At 39.4% G+C, this 26,388-nt stretch overlaps 1 protein-coding gene across 1 annotated transcript in view; it reads right to left on the reverse strand.

Annotated features, from left to right (window-relative positions):
- Positions 1 to 1,434: 1,434 nt before the first annotated feature.
- Positions 1,435 to 26,388, reverse strand: part of CHODL (chondrolectin) — a 29,545-nt gene continuing 4,591 nt past the window's right edge. The window contains exons 2-6 of the mRNA XM_054165935.1: positions 13,196 to 13,508; positions 12,279 to 12,436; positions 7,609 to 7,692; positions 5,860 to 5,962; positions 1,435 to 1,922 (exon numbers count right to left, since the gene is read on the reverse strand). Of these exons, the coding sequence (XP_054021910.1) occupies positions 1,838 to 1,922; positions 5,860 to 5,962; positions 7,609 to 7,692; positions 12,279 to 12,436; positions 13,196 to 13,508 (743 nt within the window). The 3' untranslated portion in view covers positions 1,435 to 1,837. The remainder of the gene's footprint in view (positions 1,923 to 5,859; positions 5,963 to 7,608; positions 7,693 to 12,278; positions 12,437 to 13,195; positions 13,509 to 26,388) is intronic.

A 26,388-nucleotide genomic window follows, 5' to 3' on the forward strand; every position in this document is an offset into this window, starting at 1 on the left:
TCGATTCCTGTATCTTTACATTTCCTTTGGAAGCACAGAGTATGAAGAAATAGTTAATCCCTAGATGAAGTTAAAGGGAGTTAATTCTTCAACACCATAAAAAAGAACTACATTCTTTTGACCACAACTGTTCCAACAAAAGAAGAGTATCTTGCCCTTGATTGAGACAGATGAAAAACAATTCTGGTGTTTTTTTTGTGATCACACAGAGTCATAGCCTTTTCTTTTTTAAAAACACCACAAAGGATATTGAAGTAAGGGTTTAAGCAAAGAAGTTGGGACTGACTAGAAAAAATAGAGACTATTTTAAGTAGGACCAGCAATATTTAACGTGAACTACAGAAAGAGGACTGTTCAAAGAGGAAGTAAAAATATGGCGTAAGAGCAACCTTAAGATGGTTCCAAGAATGCTTCAGCAATAGCACTGTACAACTAGCATTAGTGGTATTGAATTTTTAAATGCTTTTTCTTTACTCAGAAAAATTGATACACCTTTGCCTCTAAACTCAAAGCTGTGGTTAACACCAGCTAGCACACTGTAGTTTTGCTTCTGTCTCTCCCCACATCCCCCCCACTGGTAGCCTTTAATCTGTGATAAAGTAAAACCAATTACCTTGAACTCATGCTCTTCACCTCCCACTGCCACTGCAGCAAAACCCCCTTAACTTTCTGCTACAGCACCTGTCACCAACAAATCAGCTAGAGTGCTATTGCTACCACCCCAAGACCTGCTCCTAATGACTGGCAAAACCTTTCTTATGGTAAAGCTCTTATGGAACAAAAGAGAATGGACTTTAATGATGTTAGCTAAAATAAGACTTTTAAATGCATTTGAGTTACCTCGAAATCTATCGATTAACACAATTAATGCTTTACCAGCTAACAGCCTGAGTAATGTTGGGAACCTATTAGTGCAACTTCCAAGAAGAGCTATTCATCTTCTATTTGATCCACCAGTACATTATTCCTAACAAACTATTAGCTATATTTAAATTATCCTTAAGATTTTTTACATAGATTTACTGAAACAAGTGAGTTTAAACTCGTGCCTACTGTGATTTTTTTTCCTCAGAAAAAGTAAAAAGTACTTAAATAACAACTAATGGCTGCCTTCAAAAACTCCTCATTAATGAGGTGTCACTTGCCAAGTTATTTACCTTGACCTTGGACTGATATGCCAAAAAGTTATAGTTCTTCCTCGGCAAAGTGGATTCTTTTTATGACATCACACGAGTTTTATGAATCCTCGGATTTTTCCCCACCAGAACGTCACAACGTGATGGCTAACTCTGCCAGCAGCCTGCTTAATATTTAACAAAACAATTTGGGTGTCTTGAGGATCAAACACTGTGTTGTGTGCAAATAAATACTAAACAAATGTTTTGTATAAAACATTTATGCAAAGATAAATAGTTACACTGTAAAATTGTCAGTTCCATTTACAGTACATCAACTAGGTTACAATGCACAACAGACTAAAGGAAACAAAGAGGGTTTAACTACAAACAGTCTTAAAACTGGTATACATTGCAGATATTTCCCCATAAAAATTTCAAAGGCTCTCTCCATTTCATTGCTCACAACTAGCTGACTTACATCTCTTAGCAAAATAAACACATACCCTTTATTTAGCATGGCATATTTTGTTACTGAATTAATAATCCAACATGATATAAAAATGATCTGAACATTTGCCTCAAGGGGGAGCTTACAGTTCATTCTTGTAGATCCTCTGCATTTTTCAAGCCATTCCAAGCTCGTGTTCTTTGACGACATTATAATACAGCCTGACTGCAAAAGGTTATTGTTTTTCCCTTTGTTTTCAGTCAGTAACTCATTATACCTCCATGCTACTGTCCTTCCTAGGCGTTTTTGAAATCCATAGTGTGGACTGGTTTGGACTGGTTTTTGTTCTTCCTTTACTGAAAAATAAAAATATAGACTATTTTCAGTGCATGTGATCCTTCGCAGTCCTGGTTCAGGTTTGCAATCAATCCCCTAGTTGAAGGCCATCTTTCTTGCTTTGATAGCATAGGTTCCGCGGCAGCGGCGGGTCTCGGGAAGCAAGTCTTACCAAAGCGTAGCAGCGCTTCTCCCGGGAACTGAACTGACCTGGCTCATGCTTTTTATTTTACTTTTCAGTTCACATTCAACCATACCCACTCATACCCTGTGGCCTTTTCAGAGATGGGTGTGGACACTGGGTGGTAGGCGGTTGGGCACTTCCCTTGTCTGGGGGAACGTGTTGGCGTGTCCAATGTGCTTAATCCACCCCAGGGGGAGCTACCGGAACCCTGCCCATGCACATCCTGGAGCTGCACCGCTGTGATCACAGTACACTAACAGTGCACTGGTACACCAGAAAGCCTTTTCCCATCAGGGATTGATCTAACTTCTAATGAAGTAATGGTGCATGAATCAAACTCTAGCAATGAATGACTGGTAGAAAGCTTCCTTAGGCCTATTTTTCATTCAAAACTGTCAATAGTAGTTTTTGTGGAGGATTTTTTGTGGGGTTTTTTTGTTTGTTTTGTTGGGGGTTTTTTTTGGTAATAAAACTGGTTCCAAAAGCTTTGTAGTACTGCAAAAATGTTCACTCTAATCTTTACAGTGAGTCCTAAAGTACCATATACGTTGAGGCCAGTCTTTCCATGGGTAGCATCTCTGCTTTGCCATAATACACCACTTTCTCTCACTTAAAGAACGATGCAGATGACAGTGTACTGCATTCTGCTGAACAGAAGAGGCACTTCATGAAGCAGTGCAGCTGTATTTCAATCAAAATGTTTTAGTCTTTGGCCACATTCTATGCTGATTTTATAATTTTCTCCAATTAAGTAAAATCAGAGAAGTAGCCCCACACAATTCTCTAAGTTGGAAACCTGAGAGTCAAGACCTCAACAATCTTAAGAGTTTTACCCTTTCCCTGGTGGGTATATGTAAATGCATCTGAGTTGATTTAAAATGCACTCTGAGGGAGCTGGAGGGTACAGTAGATTTAAATCCCTCCAGACTTACCTCTGAAGTCCTATAATGTAATGCATTAAGTACTTGAGCCCATTGGAGTAATTGAAAAGTTCCTCATTGGTTTCAGTGGACTTTAGATCAGGCCACAATGACACAAACAAATCATGTGCAATGAATCAAGCAGTTTCAGCACTTCTTTAAGAACCTGATTCACTACTTCCCTACAGATTAATACAGCAAAATCAGTCATATTTTGTAAATCAATGATTAAAAGCTTTCAATGGAGAGTCCCTGCCACACAGCAGGAACAATTTCTAAATACCTCAGATCAGAATTTGAGCTGTATAAAATGAGTTCATCCTCAGTGAACCTATGCTGATTTTCATCAGCTGTAGAACTGGTTCAGGAAATAGGTTTTAGTAAGAAATGTAAGGAAGATACAAAAAAGCTTGAGCATATCGCTGCTTTGACCATCAAATGAAATCATAGAAACTCAGAAATATACCAGGTTGGAAATTAAACTTTCTGCAAGGCATTCAGATGATAATGGAGATGGGTCTTTGAAGCAGTTTCTCCTTGCTTCCCTGGAAGAAATGAAAGGGAGAGCATCTAAGCATGAATGAGCTGACCATTTCTACTAGCTACAGGGAAGACGTTTTGGTTTGCCTTATTACTACCCTTTAAGAGCCCAATGCCAGGCAAAATTAGTCATGACCTTTCAAGCTAGATATGTCCTGGTTGGCCATGGATTGTAGCTTTCAGAGGAAAGGTCACCATGTTGTGGAAGCCTAAAAAAGAATGAGAAGTCAGGTTCATTTGGAAAGTTGGGGATCCCTCCTTCCCCAGCAGGACAGAATCCCTTTCCTAAAGCTCTAGAGTGTCCAGCTGACCAATTCAAGTGGTTGCCTCTTTTTTTTGATTTGCATTTTGTCTATGAACTGTGCATTTGTGATGAACCAAAATGATTCATGAGGTAGGTCATATGTGGAGAAATAACTGAAAACAAATGGGCAAACATTGTTTAAAAACAAAGCTCTATTTCAACAGATCAAAAAAACCTACATTTTTTTTGTGATACCAGAATATCCTTTTTTGACTTACATGAATTTTAAAGAAAAATTTATTTTCTGTAATTAAAGTTTTGGTGCAACCCAAAATGAATATTACAGGGTGGGGGGAAAGTCTTCCAAGCTAAATCTGGATATCTGTGTCATGCAATTTTGAAGTCTTGGAAGTTCAGATTAACTACTTCTGAGTGAGCTGATACAGCATCAAAGGCCTGATCAAAGCCCACTGAAGTCAACACTGCTGTTTCTATTGATTTCAGTGGGCCATGAATCTCTCAGTGTTTTCCCAGGAGTATTTAAGAGCTGAACCTTTACTGGGGAGAGAAAGAGCTGCTAGAAAAGATCTGAACAAGTATGTCATACTTACCAAGAAATCCAAGTCCATTGTAATAAGGGTTCCAGATTTAGATTATTTATATGTATAAAAATAGCAGTTATATAATCCCTTCATTACTCTTTTTGCTTTGAGTTTCCACCCTTCTATAGCTGCAGTACTGAGGTTTAGTTGTAACCTTTCACAAGCATGAAGTCGCTTGTCACAGGACATGTTGGAAAGCACACTTTTCTTTATAGGGAACTGCATAAAATAAGGACTCAATCTAGTTTGTGATGGAGACTCCCTAATTTGTTTGTGATTGTGTCAGTGAAACATTACTAAGGAGAGCTGTGAACATCACCACTCACTTGTAGCGATACAAATAGATGTGACATTTGGAGTGGTTTTGCACTTTAAATGAGGTATTTAGCTATTTGCAGAAAATGCTAAATAAAATACCCAAAGAAGACTAAAAGTAAGGAGAAGATTTCGGGATTTTTTTCCTAATTTCCCAAAACAGTGATCTTTTATTCCTTACTGCTATTCCTGCTCCTCAAGAAGAGCAACACCTTGACAATCTGTTTATTACTTGTTATTTTACCAATACAGCATTGATTCGTAAAGGATATTTCAGTTACATTTTTCTGGATTACCTTAACTTGAGAGCACTTTCTGGGGGAAAAAAAAACAAACAGAAAACCTGCAACATGACAAACATCCTTGAAAGTTTCAGAAAGATTAGTTTAGGGGGAAAAATATATGTATTTTATGTTGTCATATATTGGTATGTCAGCTTTTGAGAAAGCTAAAACGTCCAAATAGTTTGAAGGCATGGATCAAAACTTATCCTCTTTCATTGGCTGCAAGGTTTCCTACTTGCACATTTGTTTGATACTACAGCTATGTACACATAAATTATTTAGTTAATATATCTTCTCTGGCAGACACATGATGTGCAAAGGAGTTGCCCTAGTGTATGGCTTAAACCCATGGGTTTTGCCTTTTGTTTTCAATTCATCTACTCCGGTGGTATCTACACTGAAACAGAATTAAACAGCTGCTGGCCCCTTAGTTTTATCCTTGGAACAAACTACACTTTTGGTCAGAAAGTGAGGCGAGTCCTTGAGTTCATCCTCTGTCACTGAGGATCCCCCTATTGTTTCCCATAGCCCAGATGCTGTATAAGTGGTAATTATGCTGGAAGAGGTGACGTGGAAGTGTTGACTGTAGCTCAGCCTATCAAATGGTCAGCAAAGATAACTCCTTGAAAAACTGTTGAAGTCCTAGTGGCTATATACTTCGAGGCCTGACTATTTCAGCATGCTGTGGAAAAGCCTGAAGGTGACTATTAAGCTGTAACAGCTGTAAACTACTTGAATTTTAATAGATGGAAAAAAATGTTTATTTGCATATTTAGGGACAGATGTAAGCAATCTTTTAGTATGAATAGCTTGCCAATGGAAATATGAATTCTGCATTATGAGACCATTATGGATTAGTATATTTTACCTTTTATGAAGCATCTGGAAACAGCATGTCCCAAAAGCCACCAGTATCAACAGCAGCAGTGGTATAGTAGGTATTATGACATAGATTAGATTTGGAATTATACCTACAAGACAAAAGTTCCCATCAATATCTCCCTTGTTGAAATACTCTGCAAGTGTGAGAGTAAAAATTCTGGAGCAAAAATCAGAAATGCAAATCATTTACAGAACAGAACATTCATACATTCCTTCTATAAGAAGACTATGCAAAACATATCTTGAGAACTTAAATTCTAATATTATCTATCACCAGTGCAAGACTTTCAATTTTGCATTGAAAATTTATGTATTTCAACAGAGCATATTTCACAGCCTATAATTTCTACAGTCCACATATCCTGCATATTCAGTTGTCCTTGCATGTTGGATTCCCACCCTTGCAGGGCCACAAGAGGAACAAAACTCTCTTCTTGTCTCCTCATTCCCCTGAAAAGAAAAATGCACACTCTCCTTGACTAATCAAGAGAGAGCTAGAGCTGCTCCCCACAGGTCTGTGAACAAAAGGAATGGGAAATGGTACAAGCTGGGACTATTACCTGCCTGCAATAAAGGATGGGGTCTAGCACTTCCAGAAGAGTTTGATTTTTTTTTCAGTAACTATATGCCCATGATTTATAACAGTGTATATTCAACATACAAAATGTGGGGCCCTTCTCACAAATTGCTCTCTTTTTGAACATATGCTCTCTTTTTGAACATACTTTCACTAGCAAGAATAAATGTGAATGTTCAGGTTGGGTTTACTTACAAGTTTTAAACAGAGAGTCTTGGCATGGTTTATATAAGTGGCATTATTGATTTCAAATAGTAAGGTCATCAGTATATTCATTTCTCTGGAGTTCCAGTTTCTCTGGAGAGAACATCAGTTAGGAAAACTGGCTCAAACCCAGCTAATCAGTGTGGAAATGGAGCACCCGTTTTCCGTAATCCTGTGAAATCCTTAGAGAGGATTGAGGCCATGTCACAATTCTTCACGAACATCAGGACTGTTTAGGATGTAAATTGTAAATGAAGTAGCTGGGGCATTACAGCAAGCTCCCAGGGAGGAGGTATCCATTTTCAAAACATCAAGTGCCATTTCTACCAGAAATCTCAACAAAGCACATTAACTCCCCTTAGAATGTGGTGTTCCTTAAAAGACAGTACCTGGGGGAGAAATAGTGCAGTTCTTGTTGTGTAGGTAACTGAAAAATTCATCTTATTCTGTAGAGAACTGAAAAATTAATGTGCTGTCAGGGAAGATTCTTTTGTATCTTTTTTTTTTGGTGAGCCTTGGGTATAAATATAAAAGATAATATATGCCCATGTGTTTGTTACATGTGTTGGAGAAGACGTGAGAAGGAGATAAAGAAAGGCAAGGAACTGGTTACTACAGCCTAGGAGATGCACCTCAGCAATTTCACTCCAGTGAAATCTTGCACTTCGACAGAGATTCACCAGGGTCAGAGGCAGCAGTAAAGGTTTCTCAGAATGCTAAACTAAGTTTGGATGAAAGTTTGGGAGGACATGGAAATAATTTGTTTTCCACAGCTACAAACAGGAGTGACTAAAACTTTTCAAATGTTATTCCAAAGTATATGCTTTCAGGGCGCTTCCTGAGGAAACAGACTACATCCTCCCAATGACAATAATGGAAATTGTTAAAGATTAATTTAACTGAGACCACTGTTAATACTTTTACCAGAACACTAGATTCATATGAACACATTACCTGTTTCAGTGGCAATAATATGATACTGATCTTCTGGTTTGCTTGTGTCATAAGGATTTCCTGCCGGCACTGTTGGTAAAATGTCTGAAAATCGTATTAGACATATTAGCAAAATCTTGAGTAAAAGGTATGGCTGTTATACTTTAAAATAAATTAATAGTAATTACATCTTAATTGATATTGGAGGAATGAGCATTTTCAAGTTTGATTAAAATGCTGGATATAAGCATGCAAGCAAGATTTAGTTGCAAAATTTGGATCACACCTGGAACAAAACTTTTGAGCAGTGCTATTCTGAACAATAACCATGTATTTGTAGCTACTGCTTTCTAAAGGACTCATTTTTTCCTGTGTTCCAGTTCTAAATCATGTGTCATAAACCTGAGGAATTATGAAGGTTCTTGTAAGCCATCCTTATAATTGTGTATTTACCATTGGAACTCAATTTAACATTTCAAAATGTCTTACCGTAATCTGGCTCCGCTCTGGCTCCTAATTCTTTTTCTAAGACCTTATCTGTTAAATCAATATTTGAAAATTATTGTTGAAGAATGAAAAATGTGTGTAATAAAACAGATGTTTTCATTATTCTGCAGGCAACATCACAGAAACAAATACACACTCCAAAACAGTAATTCCTAAATTCTTCAGTATATGCTATATCCAAGATCCCTACTGCCCTTTCTCCCTCATCCCTACCCAAAATCTCACTCTCCAGCCTGTTTGCTATCCTTGATCATGTCTTCTTCACTGGACTAAACAATTCTTGGTGGGACCTTCTTGTGCTGGAATTGTTTTGTCTGTTCCTTCTCAAGTACTTAGAATCATAGAATCAATAAGGTTGGAAAAGACCTCAAAGATCATCAAGTCCAACCTGTCACCCAACACCTCATGACTACTAAACACTGGCATCAATTGCCATGTCCAATCCCTTCTTGAATACCTCCAGGGACAGTGACTCCACCTCCCTGGGCAGCCCATTCCAATGGCTAACAACTTTCTCTGTGAAGAACTTTCTCCTTACCTCATGCCTAAACTTCCCCTGGCACAGCTTGAGACTGTGTCCTCTAGCTGCACTCCCCGGCTACAACCTTCTTACAAAAGGCTATTTGCAAGCTGGTATCAAATCACTTCTAGTTCATATGTTTTGCTCCTTAGAAAAGGGCTATAGTTTATTCTATTCTTAGTGGTCTCTGCTAAGTTACTGGCTAAACCACTGAATTCCTTAATTTCTCATAACATAATCAAATTTTTATTCATGCAGATGAATCTAAACCAATTTAAATAAAGAAGTATTCTCAACTGATACCTAAACCTTACTCACATTTTCAAAATAATGCTTACAGAATCCTTCCTATGAAGCAAAACAAATCAGCATGAGTTTACAAGGTTAGATGTCAACTTCATGAGGTCCACGAGGATGAGCAGAGGGCTGGAGCACCTCTCCTGTGAGGACAGACTGAAAGAGTTGGGGTTGTTCAGTCTGGAGAAAAGAAGTCTCCGAGGTGACCTTATTGTGGCCTTCCAGTATCTGAAGGGGGCCTACAAGAAGGCTGGGGAAGGGACTTCTTAGGGTATCAGGTAGTGATAGGACTAGGGGGAATGGAATGAAGCTGGAAGTGGGGAGATTCAGACTGGACATGAGGAAGAAATTCTTCACCGTGAAGAGTGGTAAAGCCCTGGATTGGGTTGTCCAGGGAGGTGGTTGAAGCCCCGTCCCTGGAGGTGTTTAAGACCAGGCTGGATGAGGCTCTGGCCAGCCTGCTCTAGTGTGAGGTGTCCCTGCCCATGGCAGGGGGGTCGGAACTAGATGATCCTGTGGTCCCTTCCAACCCTGACTGATTCTATGATTCACATAGTTTGGTTTTGCAACAGGCAACTCTGAAATACAATTCATGGGCACTAGTTTCTAATACATCCCGTAAGGAGGTGAAATAACTGAAAGAGGAATGATAGCATCGTATTTCTTGTAATGCATCAGAAACTGGAGAATCATTTAATGGATTTAAGATGGAGTGTTTACTTATGGCTATTGTTACTTCTAAAAGTTTGCAAAGATTACAGAATTAATTACCTCATATTGGGCATAACAGCATAATCTGTGTGATTGCTTGAATCACACTCCTTTATCATAAACATTTATTAACATAATAGTGTCATTAGCCTGCAGTCTCAGCTGTCCTGAAAACACAAAAAGCTGGGAGAAATCAAGGACATAAAGCCTACAAGAACAAAAGCAATTATTTCATCTTCTCTGGTAAAAATTGGCTATGTTTGGCCATAGATAGACATCAAAATACCACAAAGAACTGAGTTCTTAGATCCAGACAGCAGAAAAGGAGATGAGTTTTTAATTTGATTGCATAATCAAACCTCCAGGAGCTGCGCAGGAACTAAATGTGGTTGCAATTGCCAACCTATAATTAAATTTAAGATCACTGAATGATCAATATGATCTAAAGCCAGACTGCACATTGCAACAGTAAATGCTGCCAAGGGAGGTACTATGAAAAGGGCTTAGCAAAATGATGGTGGCTACCAGGAATGTAGCTGCTGCTTGAACTAAACTGCCTAATGAGCACTGCCCTGAGCTTACTACTGATAAAATTAGATGCAACTTCTTCATGGTCACCTGCAACCCCTGTGCTTTGGCCTGTGACTGGTATCATACACCACATATTCAAAACAGACAGAAAAGTCATGAAAAACAATATGCTCAGATAACAAAGTGAAATTCAATATGCATGTGGCACTTTAATACTCCTGGTAAAATGGATGCATTATTTTGCACTGCAAATACAAACAGCTTATGTTGAATATATTGCAGTGATTTGCGGGGGTGGGGGGAAGGTAATTTGTAAGTCTCATTAGGTTTCAGCTAGAAAATGTAATCTTCCGTCTAACGCTGTGGTACTTTCTTCAGGCAGTGGAAGAAATTCATGCACCTATTTATATACATTTATGCATCTACTCCTTTCTGTGACAGAAAAATGCATTTCTGGAGAATAGCCTGTTTTCCTGAAGAGCACAATCCCAGCAGCTTGGGAAAAAATAAACAGCTACAATTCAGTGGTGCTGTATTTAGCTGCATAACAATGTCAGTCCTAATAACAATAGACCTATATATCGTTTGCCTTATTATATACTTCCTTATATGCTAGCAATCGATTTCTACATAATGAAAGAAATATAAACTCATTTTCCTTATTACTGTTATCACTTTGTTTTCTGACAATATTTAGCCTTCTTTAAGATGGTGAAAGCAATAGGAAAAAAACAATTATTTATCACATCTCAACTAGAATGGAAAGTAGTTCACTAGTACAGAATAATTATTTCAATTGAATTTGATTTTCAAGGTATGAAATATGCTTGAAAGTGAGCCCTTTTAATCAAGCCTGCATTCTTCTGACATAAAATTTTTATTTTAACCATTTAAAACATTGCTATCCTGTTCTTTTATTTCAAAAGAATTGTGAGCTGTTGTAAAAGTGATAAAATTGTACATCGTAGATCCTTGAAGAGCCTATGTGACCCAGATGATAACCAATTACCACAAAATAGTGATATTCACCAATAAATTAGGAAGCAGGAACAGATTTTGGGGGTGAGGGTAAAATGTGTGGGTCTATCAAGTCTTCCAAGTATTTGCTTGCAATATTAACTGTTATTAATATCCCCATTAAAATATTAGACCATGAGAAAGCTATTAGCCACCAAAACTGAAGGAAGAAAATAGCCTGGGTCTCTAGAGGCAGACAGATCTGTAGGAGGGGTGTGATTATTATTAGATCATGAGCAAGAAGAAGGTAGGCATGTAGGAAACTGCAGAATTAGGTAGGTCAAATAGCTGTTAAGAGTAGGATTTCATAGGCATTAGTTTTGGAAAAGCTGACACACCATAAATTATTTGAAAATATTTGCATGATCCTGCTGAAAAACTTGGGTTTCATTTATCATAAGTACCACCCAAGGCAGAAACTGTTGCAGGCTCAACTTGGAAGTTTATTTTCCACGTCCTTTCTCTGTTTGCACAAAGTCCTAGCTTATAATCCATGTTGCCTCTACTGACAAATACAGACCCTATGTCATACCTGGAAGTACAGCCAAATTTCTGTGAGCTGGTTTTTTTTGTATCACCATCTGAACTAGTCTGCATCTGCTTCTCATATCTATAAATCTACATGCAGGAATGCAGAATTGTCTTATTGCTATATAGGCCTTCATTGTTTAAGGCAAAACTTTTTGAGACAGCCATCACACAAGTTGGCATATAATGCCACAAGGGCAGTGTAATTACTTTTGCAGCAGGGCCAAGGCATGTCGTGTTCATCCTACTAGATAGAGAACAAGAGAATTAGAAAATGGCCACTTAAAACACCTTGTGGGGAGTAAAACAACTGGTGAATGAGTCAAATCCAAGTAAACCTGAGAATGCATGACAGTGAAGCTAACCTTGAGAACATTCTTGCTGGATACAGACAGCTTTATTTAAGTTATCACCAGATTTGCTATATTGCATCCCCTGTTAATGCCAGCTTAGGCAGTCACACACCACAGGAATCAGTATTCCAGGCCACAAGACACTTTGATTCTTGCACAAAACAACAGGCCAATTGTTTTTCTCAGAAAGTGCACCACCTATGAAATACAGCTTTAATTTTACCTACCTGGGCCATACTTGCAGATAAAATTGTGCTTCATATTGCATCTATCATCATTCCACTGATAAAGGTATGGCCCTCCCAGACCAGGGTTTGCAGTTGGTTGATGATACATCACAACACAGGCTTCACTTCCACAGGAAGGCTCATCTGTATACCAATTTCTAGTAGCACAAACATAGAAATAAGCTTTCAGATTTTGATGGCAAGATTCACCAGGATGCCAAAGAAAAGAGTTTACATCAATGAAGACATGTCAACTCCAATGGCTCCATCCTCTTCAAATATATGCTGCATTTCCCACAGCTCCTTTGTGAAATAAGTTTAGGGCCTGGACTCCACTTCTCAGGATCTTAAAAAACATTCTGACCAAAGAACTTTTGCAGAACACCCTACTGCTCAGCCCACACTACTAAGACCCTACCTGTTTTCACGCCTATCTGACTCCTACCCATTCCTTTGTCCCAAGTCCTGTGAGCTGCTGCTAGTCTGGACTTTGGTTTAATCAGGAAATTAAAGGCTTTTCAAAAGACATGGTAGAAACAGAATAATTTGCACTGACATGCATTAATTTACTTGGTGGCTGGTTCCCTGATTTGAGGTGACCTGAGCCTTGCAGAATTAGTCTGCCTGCTTCCACCTGGCATCCTGAAGACTCTACATGGGGCAGAAAAACATGCAAAACTGCCAACTCATCAGATGAGCAAAGAACACTTTAGGTTGAAACCACACTGTATCACACTCCTGCAGCTTCAAATTCATAACCCTGGCTGCCATCTCCCCTCTATCTGTAGAAGTTAAGGAGGAATGCTACCAACTTCATGGGGCAGCAAGGCTTGAAGCTTTATTCTAGAAGACTTTTTGGACATTTCACTCTGTATTTTTTCCATGAAACTCCTCAATAAGCAGTTTTATGGACTTACCTGAACAGTGAATTGCTTCCATCAGCCCACTGGTAGAGGTCAGGGCAGGCACTTGAGGTGGCTAGTGCATCACCACTTCTCCACAACCCAATCCAGAAATCACCATCAGAAATCCCAGATCCTGACTTGGTGAGGTTTTGCAACATGTTTTCTATTAGTTGCTGCTCAGCTTCACTTTCCAAGCTTAGTAAAGCCCCACCATCAATTTCACAAGCCTGGCGGGCCTCCTGAAAGCCCACACGTCTAGACAAGTCCTGGAAATAAGCTAACTTATAACAAGAATGCTTGAAGTCACCATAGCATACTTTCTGACCTGAAAAACAGAAATATGAGAATATTTAGAGTAAAGTAATAAATATGGTTGTAAAAAAATCAAATAAATAAATATAGCACAGCATGCATGCATAGATGGGAAAGGACAGTGTGTTTTGTTCCCTTCTGCCCCCACCTGAAAGGGCTCATTGTGATACACTGAGCCTGCGGAAAACCTTAGCTTTAATTCAAATTGCAAACACAGAGTTCATGGGAATCTTCCATGGCTTTCTTCCTAGGGCCTGTGGAACTCACCAAGATACTGTAGTCTCCCACTAACTTCTAGAAAAATATTCTCTGCTTTAATGACTGTACCATCAGGCCCCTCTGTTACAGCCAGGATTTGTCTGAAGGGTATTTTCTTAACTGTTTCATACTCATGGACCAGCTCCACTCTTATTTTGCTATCAAAGCTATCTGATCAGAAAATGGAAGACCAAAAATTAACATTCTTCAGTGCAGAAGAAGCTAGCAGGTTTCTGATTCTGCTACCTAATAACCTTGAGAAACAGTATTCACAATGATGTCATAGCTTGTCTTTGCTATAACATGCTAAGTACAACTTGTAAGTGTGTGGAAAGAGAATGCCCCTTTAAGGGTATCTGGTCAATGACTTTTCCAGTGCAAGAAGAAATATTAAGAAAAGGAACAAAATACAGACATAAACATGAAAGGAAAACATAAACAAGAAAAAAAACACCCCAAACTTCTTCAGACACACTAACTGGTGGGCTGTCAAGAAACTGCAGGCAAACAGGATTCTGCAGCATGATAAGGATGTTGGAGCAGTTGGTGGGACTACGCAATCTGATGAAGGACAGTGGAGGGTCAGAAAATGGAGAGGAAAAAAGAGGGAAGAAAGAGATAAAAAAGGGGCAGGTTCCATGTAAAACAAAGTGTGTGTTTGCCTGGATATGTGCCTTCCCTAGAGATCTTCTGTCTCTGCCAGCTGCCCAGAGGGAGGAGATTTAGCTGTCTATATTGATATGGCTCCTGCACACGGGTGCAGTTGACAGCAGCACCTTGTCTGCGACAGTCTGTGGGATGGCTGTGTCAGAATCCTGGCTGTGTCAGCATCCTGGCTAAGTGGCACTAAGATGTCTGCTCAGCTTCGCCACCGATTGAACTAGCAAAAGGAAAAGCAGTAGCCCTATCCCTCAGCTCAGAGGGAGGCCCTGAGGACCAGGGTGGGCACCAGCAGGCAGGCAGGCAGGATCACATCCTGGGACTGGAGGTGCTGGAGGACTGACACGTGTTTCAGCGTCAAACGGTCACAAGGACAAGCCAAATTCTTCACATCCCTGAACACAGCCAACAGAATCTCCATGTATTAGCTGCCCAGGGAGGTGGTGGAGCCACCATCACTGGAGATGTTTAAGAAGAGACTTGATGGGGTGCTTGGTGCCATGGTTTAGTTGATTAGATAGTGTTGGGTGATAGGTTGGACTTGATGACTTCAAAGGTCTTTTCCAACCTGGATAATTCTATTCTATTCTACTATCCAGAAACCATAAAGATGTCCCAAGATACTTTCAGAAAGCATTAGATCTTCTACAGTCACACCAGTTTTCCCTTGTCCTTCAGAGTTATGTCTATATAAAGAATTACAAAGAAAAAAAAGTGTTTATTCCCTGGAGTTCTTTGGCCAAGAAAGACACATAATTATCCTCTTCATCTAGTGATATTCTCTAGAATTTATTCAACATATACAAGAAGTGGAATGAACAAGCCTACTAATCACCTGCAAGTGAGCTCCAGGGTGTTTACTTAGGAACAGGAGAAGGAATGTAAATATAAGGAAGTAAGCTAATCATCTCTAAAAAAAAAGCAAGTTTCTTCAGTATGGAAATACAGCATTGGAGAAGAAAAGTAGGAGAGTTTATTTTGCTAACCAAGTAAGAATTACTGAATGACTTAGTTTAGAGTGAGACAGATGCTCTTTTACTTCTTCCAAAAGGGGTAAAAGAAAACCACACAAAGGATTGGATAGATGTGGAAAATTTAAATGGAAATGCTATTCATAACTCGATAAACCAGTACAATATATATAAAATACACAAAATCCATAGCCTGGGTTTTACACAGAACCCCATTAAGCCAAAGCGTCACACAAACCTCCCTTCAAACCAGGCCAACAAACCCAGGCTTTCATGCCCCACCCCCTACCATGCCTCTCTATGCCCTATTCCAAACCAGCTGAAATTCGACTTGGCAGCTCCAAGCCCCTCTTACTAACTGGCAGCATTGCCAAGGCTGACACCAGGCCTCCCCTGCAACAAATACCAGCCTGGGTGTCCTCCCAGGAGGAGAGAATCATAGAATTGTTAGGGTCAGAAGGGACCTCAAGGATCATCCAGCTCCAGCCCCCCTGCCATGGGCAGGGACACCTCACACTAGATCAGGTTGCTTACAGCCACATCCAGCCTGGCCTTAAAAACCTCCAGGGATGAGGCTTCTGCCACCTCCCTGGGCAATCTGTTCCAGTGTCTCACCACCCTCATGGGGAAGAACTTTTCCTAACACTCAATCTGAATCTACCCATTTCTAGATTTTTTTCCATTTCCCCTAGTCCTATCACTCCCTGACACCCTAAAAAGTCCTTCCTCAGCTTTCTTGTAGGCCCCCTTCAGATACTGGAAGGCCACAAGAAGGTCTCCTCAGAGCCTTCTCTTCTCCAGACTGAAGAGCCCCAACTCTCTCAGTCTGTCCTCATAGGAGAGGAGCTCCAGCCCTCTGATCATCCTTGTGGCCCTTCTCTGGACACACTCCAGCACCTCCAGATCCTTCCTGTAACAGGGACTCCAGAACTGGATGCAGTACTCCAGGTGAGGGTCTCACCAGAGCAGAGAGAAAAAGAGAAGCAAACTGACTCTGCAGCCAGGTTCATAGGGACGCAGGACTTTGGGGAATGAAAAACACTTCCCAGTCTACCTCCTGGACACTCTGGACCTCTGGGAGGTCTGTGACTTCATGGTTCTTAAAGGCACCTAGCTTCAAAACCTTCACACAGAAGGATACCAAAGTAATAAGGAACTACCAGACATGAACTAGATTGTTTGGAAACAATTTTCATCATTTTACTGGATAATTTGGCAAGGCCACTACTTCATTATACCATGTCAGTTTTTCATTTTAAAATCTTGTATTTACTCCTACTCTTAAGCAAACCCAGATACACAACTCAGGTAAATAATCATTTACATTTGAACAGGCTTTATCCTTTTTTTACCTTACAAAATTGCCATTTGTCACTGGGAAACAGCCACACAACCCTTTAACTGTACTTGGGCTTTTTACAACAATGTTTTTCTAAACACAAAGAATAAACATAGAATTGAATAAATTAGCCTAAAAGTTACAATGAAATTATTTTGTCATGCTTTATTGTTATTTTAGTTTTTGTATTTAATGACAGGTTGCATACAATCAATACAGATTGCATATGCAATCTGTATGCAGATTGCATACAGCACATGAGCTGACTGAAGACTCCTCTATATTTGCACAGAGTAGAAGCACAGTGTATCAAAGCTGCATGAATACAGGAACATAAAAACAGGACATCTCATGACATTGAGCTAAATCTGAAAGTAACTGTTATTAATGGGATCTTTTTATTGTGAAAAACTAAATTATAGAGGTAGTACAGAAAAAGAATAGGATAGAATAGAAATAGGAATAGAATAAGAATAAATCAGGTTGGAAGAGACCTTCAAGATCATCACATCCAACCCATCATCCAACACCATCTAATCAACTAAACCATGCAACCAAGCACCCCATCAAGTCTCCTCCTGAACACCTCCAATGATGGCAACTCCACAATTTTCTAGTGTTTCCCATGATTCTTGTAATCTTTTCCCCTTGCAAAACACATCACTTGAAATATTTTCTTTATCACACCCTATCAAAGTTTATCTGGGAGGGCTGTATCTTTGCAGACTCATTCTTACTCAGGCTTGGCAGACAAGACTTCTGAAAAATCACTTGATTATCAGTAGCTATTCTGCCAAAACAATAGAGGAACAAGAATAATCTAATGTAAGGACAAGACTGTACTACAGACAACTGTGGGAAAAGCCAGGCTCCAAGATCAGAAGAGAGTACCTATTTGGACTTCTGATAATGTTCTGAGAGTCCTATATATGTCCTTGTTCCTTCCCTGCCATTTTCTTTTATTCATATAGATTAAGAGTCTTGCTATCAATTAATGTAGTAAGACCCACAGTCCTGGCTGGGCCATGATGCTAAAGAATCAAGGAGCAGACCCTTTGTTAGTGATACATATAAAACAAGGAGTTTCTTTGCACTTCTTTGAACATGAAGAAAAAATACCCCTGTTATCAAAGTGACAAAGTGGTAACCCTGAACATTCAAAAGGGGGAAGGGAAAGTATGAAAACTGCATATGAAATCACAGCTCATTTCCTCCATCTATAATGCTACAATTCAAGCTTTGCTACTATGACCACCACTATTTTGTTTTCCTCAGGAGCTCTGTCTCATTGACAAGACAGAGTGCCCAGTGCAGGAGGAGCTGATCAACATTCTGATTCTCACCACTACACGAGTGACAACAGCTTCTTACCAGAGTTTGCTTATGTACATAACAGCACAAACATCAAAATGCTAGCACTTAATTACTTGGGACACTGACCATTTACAAGGAAAACAGACCACTCCTCTCCCTGTAACTAAACATTGGATTAAAATCATTAATTCAAGATGTATGATTTATAGGGAGTCTTTTGTCCATTGTCTTGTTCCTTTTATTTCCCAGACAACTCCTTTCATTCTGTGTACATACTCTTCCTTAACACTAGGTAGCAAGTTATGAGCAATACAGGTACCAAAATATCTTCATCACTATTTCAGTTATGCAGAAACATTCAATCCACTGAAACAAATGTGCTGGACACTACTGATCTCAGTTCCTGTGCTGTACTCCCTTTCCTGAAATAAAGCTAGCTTTCCATCCATAACACATTATTCACTCTGCCTTCCCATGCACTTCTCAGGTTGCTGCAGTGCCCTATATTTTCTGTTCCCATGAGCAGTCTCTGGTCTTCTGTGACTCTCCCAAAATCTGATTCAAAGATCACAGTATCACTAAGGTTGGAAGAGACCCCAAGGATCATCGAGTCCAACCTGTCTCCACAGACCTCATGACTAGACCATGGCACCAAGTGCCACATCCAATCCCCTCTTGAACACCTCCAGGGACGGTGACTCCACCACCTCCCTGGGCAGCACATTCCAATGACGAACGACTCGCTCAGTGAAGAACTTTCTCCTCACTTTGAGTCTAAACCTCCCCTGGTGCAGCTTGAGACTGTGCCCCCTAAATGACCCCTCCAATAAGACAAAAGGGTCCTTGCTGGCTAACCAACCAAGTTTCTTCACGGTACTCATCTCCCAGTCAGATGCTGCCTTGAGATTCATGTTGTCAAATGGCACGTGATGCTTCTGACCCACTATAGAGGTCATGCCCATAAGACACAAGTTATGCTGTATACTGGTCCAACACAGAAGCTGCATCAGTTTTAAGTCCCAGCTCTACCACCCTCTCCAAGCTAAGGGAAACCAGACAGCACTGTAAAGAGCAGGGAGGACAGACACTTGTAATGCACAACAGCAGCAGAGCTGCTCAGCAGCAGCTAATCTAATCTACAGTCCCCACTACATGTCCAGTTATGCACTCAGAGCAGATAGCCCTCTTGGAGCCATGCAGAATACAGATGTGAAGGCCCAATCCATACCCAAGAGTTTATCTGAAAGGTGTAGTGGATCAAAATCTTGAAACTTTGTGTAAAGACTTTTTCCTCAATCATTTTTGAAGATAACATTGTTTCTGTGGGGTTAAGTAACTACAAAATCAGTATTCTAAAGTAAAAATTTGCATACAATCCAGCTCCTAAATGACTTCTTTTTTACTTGCTGCTTTCTGCACTTGTGGCAAAAGAAAATTTCCTTCTCACAAACTGCTCATTCATGCAAGGGTACACTTCTAGAAATAAACAGAGAAAACTCCAAGAAACCAAGAAATAAATATTTGGCATTAAGACCCATCTGGTGTGAATGAAATATGCCATGCAGAGTAGCAAGCATTCTGAAAGAAGCTGTGAATATTTTTTTTTCAGTTAATTTAGTCTCTGTGTTTAGGCAATGACCTGCTGTGAATCTTTTCTTTCTTCTTTTGAAGGGGACTTTCATCTGCTGCAGCAGAGCTCGTGCAATGTGTTAATGGAAATCTGCAGTTGTGCCTTAATCAGTTGACATTTTAGTGCTCTCCTCCGAACATGCCCAGATGTCAAGTTTTCAAGCATCATTTTTCACAGCTTTCTCTCACTGCTGATTTCTGAACTACAAAGCTGAAATAGTTTACCAGTGAAAAATGACAGAATGGACTGCATTGTACAGTAGACAAGACAAACATGGAAACATTAACTATGGACTGTTTTACCTTCTTCTACCATATTTGTAGCAGATATGAGTCCGCTGTTAATTCTACAGGAACATTTGTTATTTCAACTCCATAAATTGTATTCCTTTTCTTTTGTTCACAATTGAAAAGAAATTAAGTTTGTAAGCTAATTGGAATCAATCAAGCTAAGACACTATATAATGTGAATAAGTATAGGCAAGTGAGGCCTTTACAACCTTTCCACAAAATCTTCCCTGTGCTGCTTGAGAGATGGAAGAAAACACAAAAGAAAACTTTATCACAGGGTATTCAGAAAAAAAGAACAACAAGAAAAGGCATGTTATTGTATTTAGTCCTCCCTTCAGCATGACACCAAACATCCAAATAATTTAACACCTAAGAACTCATCCTTACTGTTTTCCCCTACAAATTCCCAGACAAGTTAGGACTCCAACCATCCAGCTGACTACGTGCAAATGTGAAGCTGAAATGCTTATATTCTTCCTTTCATGGAGTGTATCAATTCCTTAATCCTTGACCCACCTTCCCTTACCTAAGCACAACAGCCCAGAACCTGGTCAGATGTCAGCACAGAAATAAGTAAAACAGGCACTGGGCTTGGTGTCATGAACCCATACCTTATCCTTTCAACTGCTTTATTGCTCTTTGAGTGAAGAGTGCTGTGTTGAAGCAACAAATAACTGACAAAAACGGTTCTCTTTTTTCCCAGTTGCAAAACCACAAGATTGGGTGTCTCCAGTTTCCCCAACAGAAATGTCTCTAGGTTTGTTCTTTCTTCCCTTCCTGTGTATACAAGCCATACAACATAGATCTGGCCCTGTTACCTGAGCCTTAGCAGCTCTAGTCGCCTACTGCAGAGAATGCGAGGTGCCTGAAATGCCCTTTGTCTCATCATCCTCTTGGTTGAAGAGAGCAAATGTACTGTACTTCCTCAAAATACTAACTACCCTTTGCATCCATATGGATCAGTTTTCATCTTTAGGTGTCACATAGCAGCTCCATATCAGACAGTTTTGGTATCGACATTAAAACAAAGTTAGCTTTTTGTTAAAATACTTCATACTTAAAGCATTTCTACAGATAATTCTGCATGGAGAAAAATAAATATATATAACCTTCCAGAAAAGGAGAAACAAGCAAATGCTTCCACTATGTTTTAATAATGATGCTTCATTAAACAGGACTAATAGGGTCCTTTAGATCTATCAGGCCAGAAGTTAGAAACAAAGTGACTGCTAACCTACCCAGCTCAAAGATTCTTCTCCCTAAGAGTATCAGCCTCAGTCCTAACTACACCTTCATGGGCCTAAGGGCCACAAAGGTTATCTTGAACACCACACATGAATCAGATGGATGTTTTGAAGATGTCAAGCAGAAGACAAGCTCCCTGCTGGTAAATCCCATCACTCTTTCTCTCAAAACTCCTAAAAGTCCAGGGTCCATTACCACTAGCATTCACTTAGATTTGTAGGGAACAGCACTTTCATGAGCATAGCATATGTGAGGAGAGAACAAAGGAATGTACAATGCTGCAGGAAAGTTAATTATGTTTTCATACTGTGACTTTTTTCTTCCTAACATAATGGACTCAGCGGAAAATGCGGAGGAGTATTGGGCACAAAGGAATGTGATATATTTAACGCTAACCAGAGTCCCCAAGGTCGGCATGAGGCTGATGAAGGCCTCTGAAAACAAAGTAACAAAGACATAAGCGAAATGATACTGAAATAGCAAGACAGAAATACACATAAATTAACCAAAAGATTCCACTGGCTAGCGAATATTCCTCTGCTTGTGTTATGAAAGCTAGTCTTGAGCTTGAGGGAGCATCTTAACGTCAGAGGCTGGCTAAGAAGCATGCAGGACACTGGGTACAATTCGTTTTCACTTGCCCTCGTGTCTCGATGTGCTCTGTGTCAAGTCTCAGTAATGCACTGCAGAATGTGGTCAGTAAAATACTAAAAGGTATTAAATCATCCTAATCACATTTTGATTCAAAGCTTATGCATCTTGTCAACTGACCTTTCTATCATCCAGTCAGATCCTGAGTGGGTTCAGCTGCTGGTCATGTTTTGATATATCATGTTACTGCTGTTGATGTTTTGCTGCATCATATTTGCGTCCATCTACCAAATTCAATTTGGTTTTTTGATGATTCATATTACTTTTCTTAACAAATACTACTGTGATAAGACTTCATAATTACATTCTTTCTTCATTTATGATTAGAGCAAATTGCCATCTTGCCTCCCAAAGTTTGTAATACTGAAGACACATCATTCTCTATTTGAGTCAGTATTCAAATCACAGATGTTGCTCAGCTCACGCTCCTGAACAGCTTAAGGAATTGCATGTGCTCACAAATCTGCCATTCAAACACAGACTGTGATACAGCTATATCATGTACATATGTGTACAGGCAGACAGTTTGTATACATTGCATCACATAGAGACAATGTCTAAAGTGCCTTAATAAAGGCTGGCCCCAGCCTCTCAACCAGGGCTCATCTATTTGCCATACTTCTTACATCGTAGTCAGTCTTCGGAGTGGAGTTCCTTTCTTGCTAAATTCTTAGGCATTAGCTTGTAAAAATTATAGATGTATAGACAGCATGCAGAGAATGACAGGCAAAAAGCAAATCTTCTATTCTCTCTCAAACACAGACCAGATGTTTAGCCATTAACCATCCCACATCTTGAATTAGCAAAGATTACAACAAATGTCCTCAAGCACCAGCTAAACAGCTACCTCTAGGATTAATGCAGCTCTTGTAGAGAGAAAAAAGGGGGGATGATGGAAATTTTCAGTAAAAAGAAAGTACTGTATTATACTACTCATTTAGATATTTAGTAAAGTTATGCAGAATATGAAGCTACACAAGAACTACTTGTCTCAGTTCAGTTCCTAAAATCTTTATTTTCTTTTCTGCCATGGGAAGTGATTTTCAGTTCATTCATTGATGAAATTGAGTTTTCACCCGTATGTCAGCCTTTACTAGTTACGCAATTGTGTTCCCAAGTGCTGTTGGGGACAAGAAGGTGACTTGGTTATTTCTGAATAACAACTGTTCTCAATAGACCAATAATAGCTACACTTTAACAAAACTGCACAACTGAAGGGAGACAGACTCTTTGGAAAGGAGCACTGGGAAGCGTCAGTTTGAATATTAAAGAATATTACTTGTCACTAACACCTACTTTTGACCATCTGTCTGAATACAAAGGCAATAAAATGAAACCTGATCACTTCCCTGAATAATGCAGCAAGATAGCTAATTGGAAAACAGGTGGTTAAAAAAAAATATGTGTGAATACTGATGACAATTATTGACCTACACAGGTTATTCTGGGGGAGGTTTGTTAAAGCCTCTATATGCTTAGAACCCGCACTATTCTATGTCTTGGAAAGACAAACAAGGATTTCTTTCCTGCAACACATAGAAAAGTTTTTCTTTCTGTTGAATAAAGTGCTAGGGGAATTTTTTTCCCCACAGAAGACTACAAGTTTGTCAGAATCAGAGATACTGTGTTTCAGACGGGCTTGTTCTTACGCACTGAGACCTGCAATATCTGCCTGCATGAAAGGATGCCATCTTCACCAAGCTATGATAGGCTTCCCTCATTTCACAATGAAAACAACACACATTTATTTCTTATGGTGGATTCTCAGTCCTGGCTCACATAGCCAGTGATTGAGCTGTGAAGAAGTAGCTTGAGATCTAAATCACATTAGAGGCTAATCAACACTTCACCATCCATAATTACCCTTGCAGGAAAACATACTATTACAATTATGTAAATCAATACTGGGTAAGTGTCTTCAACTGGAAAATAAATACCCATTTTTATGAAACAGTTTTAGTCACTGATTTAACTTATATGTCAGTATCCAAAAAAGAAATAAATATCTATAAAGTATTTCCCCATGTACTTTCTCCCCCACCCAGGTCAAATCATTAAAGCCCTGACAGTATTCCTTTCTTCCAAGTGAGACATGCCTACATTTTGGCATCAGTTCAGTTTCAGATATCTAGCACATCACAAATTTGAAGCCTGAAATCCATTTAGCTTTTCCTGTAAGAGCTGTTCCACTCTCTTCTGGTCATGTGAACTTTACGGGTATATATCACAGGGCTCATCATGGCAGACAGCCACTTGCTTCTATAATGGCCCAGCACACAGCTGCACTGTCCTAGGTGTTCATGCAAAGTGCTAATATAGCTGCTAAGACAACTCTTTAAAAATTATAAGTTGTCCTCCCTTTTCCTCATGCTAAGAAGTAATTGAGATTGGTGTCAGACCTGTGTTTCCCCCCGGCTGTATTTGAAAGGTCTAGCAACGCTGTCATTGTGAGCAATGCAGGCTCCCTGGCATCCCCAAGCACAATGAGGACAATGTACTTAGAGACTCAGCACTGGCATCCACAGAGATGCTTGCACTTCAGCACAGTACAGTCTGCATCTTCTCAACTGGCAATAGGGAAAAAAAATCACCCTGAATTTAGTTAGGACATGGAGCATAAATGTTTTCTTTTGCAATATATACTCAGGACCTCAGTTTCCCTAACAATTAATTATGTCTACTAAAAAATAAATAAATGCAAAACTACCCTAAGTGTAGCACTCCTCGTGGAGTGCTACACCCTATTCACTTCCATGGAGACAACCAGTAATATCCAAATGTCAACAGAATCTAGTTGAGCAGATTCAAAATAAGAAGAAATAGTAGGTCTTAGGAAGATCTATACATATCCAAGCCTGCTCCAAGATGTGGTTTATTTGCCCAGTACTTAAAAAGCCTCACTTGGTGCTCGAGCTGTTAGCAGTGGCTTTGCTTGATCATTTTCACTTTTGAGGAAAGTTGTACACACACACACACAATATTTTTTATACAGCACAGCCTAAAGACACACCAAGAATGTTCCATCACTTCAGATGTTGTGTAAAACAGCACAAATACTGACAAAAGACTTGACAAGACTGTCAAATTGTCACTTCATTGATAGTCTTCTATGTAGCTGTAAAGACCAGAATAGATTTCCCAGATACTTCTAAGACAAGCATAATATGGCAGCTAGTAAGTTGCTAGCGTTCTGTGGAACAGACAACAAAAATTTAGGCTCTGAACTACTTAGGGGAGCAGGGAATATTCTCCTGCTCCAAACCAGCAGATATTTTCACACATACCTAATTTTATATACATCAGACTTCCTCAACAATATTTCTCACTTCTGAGAATTTCTGCTGACTGCTTATTTTTTTGTTTCTAGAAGGAAATAGCTCATAAATCTTTAGCCATTAAATTATACTCTTCATCAACCGTTATCCAGAGCAAGCATCAGTCATTTTCTCATTCTTTTTCAGTGAAATCTGACAGCTTTTTTCCAAATGGTATTTTCATGGATTGTTACCAAGATACCTGTATTTGCCACAGCTACAAGTCTCTGCCCTTTCACCTTCTGTCAAAAAACACGGGAAAGGCCAATCCACGTGGGACCTTGAAATTCATAACAGTTCACCAATGGCAAAATTAAATGGGATATTTGAGGGGAGGAGAAATAAGTTAGAATATTTTTCTCCTATGGAAAATTGTCCTTTATAATAAAGTCACATTGAGGAACAGTGTAATCGATACAACCCTGTATGGGAAGAAACTGTTGAGATAAATAGAGTGAGCCTCGCCTCACCAAACTTCAGTTTATTCACAGTGTACCTGTCCATAGCTGAGCTGGCTCACTGACCTCCCTGTGTGGACACCTGAAAGAAACAGGAGTGTATCTGCAGAATTTTCAAGATCTATGCTAAAAGGAAGTTAATTCCCCTGAAAAAATACTGTTGGTATTCATTTAGTTGTTTTTGTTGTTTGGTTTTGGGTTTTTTTCCCCTTCACTGCTTATAAAGTAAGCCTAGAGTGATTAGCTGTACACTGAAGTTACATTTAGATTTAGAGATGTATCAACTGCTTACTTAGGACTCGGTATTTTTTAAGATTGCTTGGTCTTACTGCTGTGAGTGACAGGTGTAAGTATGGGATTACAACGTAGAAATTACTATCAAGTCATTGAGTCATCTGACTTATTTCACATTAGTACTAGACATTATTTTCTGATCCAGGAGAAAAAATGTCATGACAATTAGTTTGAAAAAAATGTGCTGTATGGAGTGCTTTGTGAACCAAAGCATGTTTTCCTTCAAACATCTTAACGTAAATGAAGTTTGGTCTATGCAGGATCAGACCTTAACTAAAAAGAAGCAAAGTTAAGGTACAGAATGAGACTTCAGTATAGGGAGAGACTTTTCCATACCTAGTCACTGCACTGGGATAGCACGCTAGCCTTGTCTTGCTGCAAGCAAGAGAAGCCATGTGAAAGACAGACCATCCATTCGGTCCTACATATTACTGATCACAGCTCCCTCCACGGTAGACATTTTTCATTT

Source organism: Dryobates pubescens, chromosome 12, assembly GCF_014839835.1.
Source record: "Dryobates pubescens isolate bDryPub1 chromosome 12, bDryPub1.pri, whole genome shotgun sequence".
NCBI lineage: Eukaryota > Metazoa > Chordata > Aves > Piciformes > Picidae > Dryobates > Dryobates pubescens.